General features: G+C 32.6%; 1 protein-coding gene across 1 annotated transcript; it reads left to right on the plus strand.

Moving 5' to 3' along the window:
* The first annotated feature begins 1,963 nt into the window (after positions 1-1,963).
* Positions 1,964-2,970, plus strand: LOC116016066. Its single transcript, XM_031256232.1, has 2 exons — positions 1,964-2,279; positions 2,954-2,970. The coding sequence occupies exons 1-2, from the start codon at positions 1,964-1,966 to the stop codon at positions 2,968-2,970; spliced, it is 333 nt and encodes a 110-aa protein (XP_031112092.1).
* The last annotated feature ends 3,137 nt before the right edge of the window (positions 2,971-6,107 follow it).

Raw genomic sequence — 6,107 nt, forward strand, 5'->3', positions numbered from 1 at the left:
CACATGGCCACTCACACGGCCGTGTAGGTGGTCGTGGGCCTCCTCTCTAGAAACTGCATTTATCGCTTCTACGCAACTACTTTGACTTCTAGGCTATTTGTCATCCCTGAAACCATTTCATTGGCCTTTGTGGTCTTCAACAAATTTGTATTCCTTCAAGTTGGCTATTCAATGGAGCAAAAATCACCTCATTTGGACATTCCTACGCTGAGATATGATCAAATAACCGAATAGTGACAGATTTGGACGAAAACTGTAAGTTAGGAACTTCAACTTCAACTTCAAGGATTATTTTAACCCATTTGGCTTCCTCTTTAGGCTTTAATGTCTTCATAAGAGTTGTATCCCTTTGAGTTTTCTTTCCAATGGCTTACGAATCATTTAATTTGGATATTTCAAGGCTGAGATATCATCCAATCACTAAGACGTCGACGTACAATGCGAGAATTGCAACACATAGATCTTTTGCTGTTCTTTTGTTTTGGTTTGCCCAAATGACCAACACCAGTGAAAATACAACTCTTAGGCTTCCTTAGGAGTGTTTCATCCATCTCCATAGCTTCATATTTGGTATCCATTTGACTCCAATGACCACCAAAATGCATGAAAATGCTCATCTTTGCTTCCAATGCTTTCCAACTCCTACTCCTTGCAAAATAACACAAATAAGCACTAATCCTCATGAAACTTGGAATGATTAACAAAAAAAAATTATCTAATAAAAGGGGAAAAAATATGAACAAATAAACACTTATCACTTACACACTATAAAGGGCCTATAAATCCCATGATCCTCACAAAATTTCTAAAACTCAATTTTTGTGTATTTTAATTTGTACCATTGCTAGATCTCATATACTTGATTTTTCAACCAATTTGAGTCTCCACCTCAGTTTTCTACAAATTGAACTTAGCAAAGACTTCAAATTTCTGTTTCAAGAAATGCACACAAACTTTCCTAGAAAAAATCATCCCCACACATCAGAATGTACACAATTAAGAATTCCCTCAGTTTTATGCTTCCGATAGAGAAATTAACTCTTGAAGCGTGAAAAGATGATGCATATACAAGTTACGAACAAACAATTCAAATTCTCACGTCATTCAAGTGCAAAAATGCTTCATGAATTGTTGTGATTCTGTCCTGAGAAATTAGTCTTCTTGACTAATCATTCAGTTGATACTTCATCTTTTTTAAGGTGACTTGGTGGCAGATCCTTGAAGAATGAGGTGTTGCAGTGAAGAACATGTAATTTGGTGTTGAAAGCTGCTCTTACTGTCTGTGTAGTGTGATCACTTGTATTTTGTAAAATACTAGTGAAATCCCTCATTTGTTGAGGGCAGTAGGAGATTTCCTGAACCACTATCATACCACGGGGTCACTGCCCTGGCACCCTCGACCAACTCAGTGAGCTCGGTTCGGGTTCAAACGATGGAGTCAGGGAGATAGGTCATTTTGCTCTAGATTTGTTTGGCTTTGCACATGTCATCTTCCATAATATAGGTGTAATACTCCCCCGTCTCATTTTATGTGTTTGGTTCGATTAACGAGACTTGATTGAAATTATTTTTAATCGAATTTATAATAATTTTAAGTTTAGTATTAGTGTACGAAATTTATATATATTTAGAAACTACACTAAAATACTACTAAACACAAAAATAAAAATAAAAAATTAAATTTAGAAATAGTAAAAGGAACAAAAAAAGAAAGAGTTGATTTGATAAATGAATAGTAATTAAGTACGGCAAAAGAGACTGAGTCGAGGGAGTAACATATTAGACTTGGACGACCATAACAACAATAAGCGTTTAGCAGTGGAGTTAGTCAATGGAATCTTACTTTTTAAATACTTATCACAACATACATTTTTCCTATAAATTCAGGTGGGGATTAACACAAATTGAGTGAAAACTATTAAAACAAGAGACCAGAAACCTTGTGAGAAAAAAAAAAAAAAACATGAACAGTGCAAAGGTGGTGTTTGTTCTCTTCAGTCTTTTCCTGGTGGGTTTTTGGAGCTGGAAGGGGGGAAGAGCTGATGCATTGACGCCGGCGGAGTGCAAGGAGGAGAGGAGAATTCTGGTGAATGCGTGTAAGGCAGTGATCACGAAGCGGCCGCCCACGGCGTTTTGCTGCGAAAGGCTGAGGGTGACGCACGTTGAGTGCGTTTGCCCAGTCATTACTCCAACACTGGCGGCCCTCATCGATGTCAATTACGCTATCAAGGTTATCCAAGGTTGTGGAAGGCAAGTCCCTCGTCATTTCAAGTGTGGAAGTAAGTTCCAAAAGAAATTCCCTTTTTGTATTCAATATCTGTTTGCAGGTCACACTTGTGTGAGACCGTCTTATAAATCTTTATACCTGAAATGGTTTGGGTCAAAAAGAGATATAATACTTTATTTATGATTTAGTATTGCATTTGCTAATATAAATATTACATTTCATCTAGACCCGACCCGTCTCACGGATCTTGGTATCACATAAGTTTTTGTCCTGTTTGGTAGGGTTTATTTTAGAGTTTATATCTTATTTTAAAATAAAAATAAACTATAAATTCTATTTGGTAAAACATGAAAAGTTTAAAATAATAATTTATTTTGAAATGCTAACTTAATTAGTGTTTCAAAATAAACTCCTAATTTTATAACAATTTTTTTTCTTTTTTATCTTTATTATGGAGTAATTTACAAAAATGACACCGTCCTTACCCTTCATTAATCAAAATTATAATATCTTTGTTTATCCTTTTATGTTTTTTTACACTTATCAACTAATTTAACAATTAATTTTACGAACTACTTTAAATTCAATTAGTTAGTTTATAAGCTACTAGCTTTTCAACTTTCAGTTTTCAGTTAGGCGTGTCAAATAGAGTCACCTATCATGATCACAGAAATTCTTATGTATGCTAGCTAACCTGACTCTTGCTTTTCTTCCTTTTGTCTGCAGGCATCACAACTCCTTAGACCTGGGTAGACAATTATCAAATGGTTTTAAATGATTTATGATGATATATTGTGGTTCGATATATTATGATACAACTCTAACGGGACATAATGTTGTGTACTGCATGTGAAGAAAATAAGCAAAGAATTCAGTAATATATATACTTGCTATAATATTTTGAAATAGACTGTATTTAAATTTTAACTACATGTTGCTCTTATTATCCAAAGATGATCATCTATAAAATTAAATAAGATTACAAAGGGTTGTCCCCCCCCCCCACACACCACCCCCCCCGACAATTGGATTACGCATACATTGGTATGGTTACTGAAATTATTTTATTTAACCCCAAATTTATTTTTATGCATTTGACTTATCAATAAGTATTTGGTAATGTTTGTTGCATTTTTTTTTATCTCTCTCTAAAAAATGTAACGAAATTTCATAAAGAATCAAGACCAATTCAAAGCCAACTCAAGAACAGTAGAATCGGGATTAATCAATAATGTTAATATGGAGTGTAGAAGCCAACACAAGCAAAATTATAAGAATTAAAAAAAGTGTTTTATCTTAATTAAATATTTAATTAAACTAATAATAAGACTATATATTTTCAAAATAATAATAATAATAATAAGACTATATATATATATATAGAGGGGGGGGGGGGGGGGAGAGAGAGGGGGAGAGGCTTTTCCCATGAAAGTACCTACACTTCATGAGAAAACTAAGAGAATCAATCTCTGCCTTACATTCGTAAAAATTGGACAAATAAGATAAAATTTAAAAAAAATAAGGTGACATTTTTTGTAGTTATTGTCAACTTAAAAAATGCAGTGACATTATTATAATTATCACTAATTTAATTTTATCGTACAACTTTTAACACTATACAGTACACATTTTAAATACATAATGTGCATTTCTGGATATTTTTTAAATTAACAAAAGCACTAAATTTTATAGCTAATTAGTTAAATGGTAAATACTAAACCAGAGCAGTAAAAAGTGAAGCTCTAAAACAAATAAAACCAATAAACAAAGTCATAAACTCTAAATTTTATAACAACATAATGTGCATGTATAGAAAATCATGAGAAGTGCAAAATATAGCATTAAAAAGTTGTATGGTAAAATTTGAGATAATTGCAAGAATGCCACTACAATTTATTTATTATTTAAAATTTGATAGGACCCTTTTGATATTTTTAAATTTAAAACTAAGATTGTTTCTTAATTTTCTTCAGAAGGTGTGGTCTGATCTCATTTTTTTTTATATTGGAAAAACAATCTCAAATTAAAAAAAATACGATCGTATTTTCATAATTATCACCAATTTTACTGTACAAACTTGAACATTAAAATTTGAAATTCTCAGACTTTTTCATTATACACATTTAATTTAGTATTAGCATTGTGCACATTTAGTATTAATTAACATTTTACATATTTAATATTAAAAGATTATTATATTGCACTTGAAAAAAATGCAAAAGTGCATTGCACTTAGGGTCTCGATTTTAGAGATTATGACTGAGTTTTTGGTTTTATTTGTTCACTTTTTACTGCTTAAAGTCTAACATTTACGATTTAGATTTAAAATTTAGCTTTCTCATTTAGCACTACTGACTCTGTTACAATGTAAAGTTACCTCCACTGAGGCTTGAACCCACTCCCATCATCCATGTGATAGTGTTTTCCGGGACACCGAGTGCCACTAAACCACAAGGTCTTTGGCATAGATTGTATATTTAAGTGTTCAAGTTTACATAGTGAAGTAGATGATAATTACAAAAATACCCCCATATTTTTTATTAAATATGGTCAGATTCGTCGAATTTTTACAGATGTAAAGCTGAGATTGGTTTTATTTCTCTCTTATATAGGAGCATGATCAAATGAAAATATGGTCCTTATGTAAAAAATGAGGAATGATCTCAGTCGTCCATCAACATTCATTAATGGTTGAGGGTTATACTAAAAAAGAACATGTGGTCAATTTTATAATTATTGAAAACTTTTAAAAGCGAAATTCATTTTATATATAATTATTGTTAACTTGAAAATTTATTAACGGTAAGATCAAATAATGGTAAGATCAAGCGAAATTCATTTTACAGAGAAAGAACCTTCCACTATATAATGGTAAGATCAAATAAGAACATAATCGTTTTATAAAATGTGAGTGCTGATTTCACGCAAAATTTACGTTAATGAACATATAGTATCGTCCTTATTTAAAGTTCACTTGAGAAATGATACTCTCAATCCTCCAACCAAAAAGACAGACTCGTTATCTTCGATGGCAGAAGAATACAAAAAGTCTAAGAATAGACAAGTTTTAATTATTTAAGTTATGATCAAACCTAATTAATAAAATAGAATAGACACATAAATATATAATATATCATATTAGAATAGAAGTTGACGTATGATTTAATTTCTTAATTTTCCATGAGCCTATGATGAAGAGTGCTGAGACGTACTAGAACAGCTAAGCTCATAATGAACAAGCTATCTAGCTAAGTTACTACGAACCATTGTGCAACATTTTCTCGTGTTAGATTTTGATGATGCAATTATTGTGTAAAGGTAAAGACTTGTGCATCTCTAAATTTATGTTGCAATTATTACGTTTGATGGAACAATTAGTCTACTGCATGTGAGGTGGTCAGAATTCCAAATCCAGTTAATTAACTTGTTTTCCTGGCGTGGTCTCTAGCTAATTTGTATGTTCCAGATCGAATAATGGTTGAAATTACATTCGGGCGCTCCCAATTTTAAGACAACTTGCCACCATATAATTAGTCACGGTTAGAAATCTCGTTGTTTCAGTCCAACAATAATGTTGATCGGTAATCTCAACTTTTCGTCACTAAAGATGATTTGACAGAAAGTATGTAGGTCAGAATTTTCGTTCAACACGCGAATGCACATTCTAATCTGGAAGTATCGTGGTCGTACTCAAACATCGATCATATATAATATACCTTGGTCTGCTACCAATACTCTGCTATCCTCGCTGTCGCTTTTCTTCCAAGAGGTCCAGGTCGACAACCATTTGTTGATCATTCTCTTTAGGGTCATACCGCCATTCCTGGGAAGTTGGTAACCATGCCTCAATTGGCCTGGCAGACCAAATTTGGCACCATAG

The sequence above is a fragment of the Ipomoea triloba genome, chromosome 4 (genome assembly GCF_003576645.1).
Source record: "Ipomoea triloba cultivar NCNSP0323 chromosome 4, ASM357664v1".
NCBI lineage: Eukaryota > Viridiplantae > Streptophyta > Magnoliopsida > Solanales > Convolvulaceae > Ipomoea > Ipomoea triloba.

Bases quoted from the DNA above. Each gene is read 5' to 3' on its own strand.
- LOC116016066 (XM_031256232.1), top strand. From the start codon at position 1,964: ATGAACAGTGCAAAGGTGGTGTTTGTTCTCTTCAGTCTTTTCCTGGTG.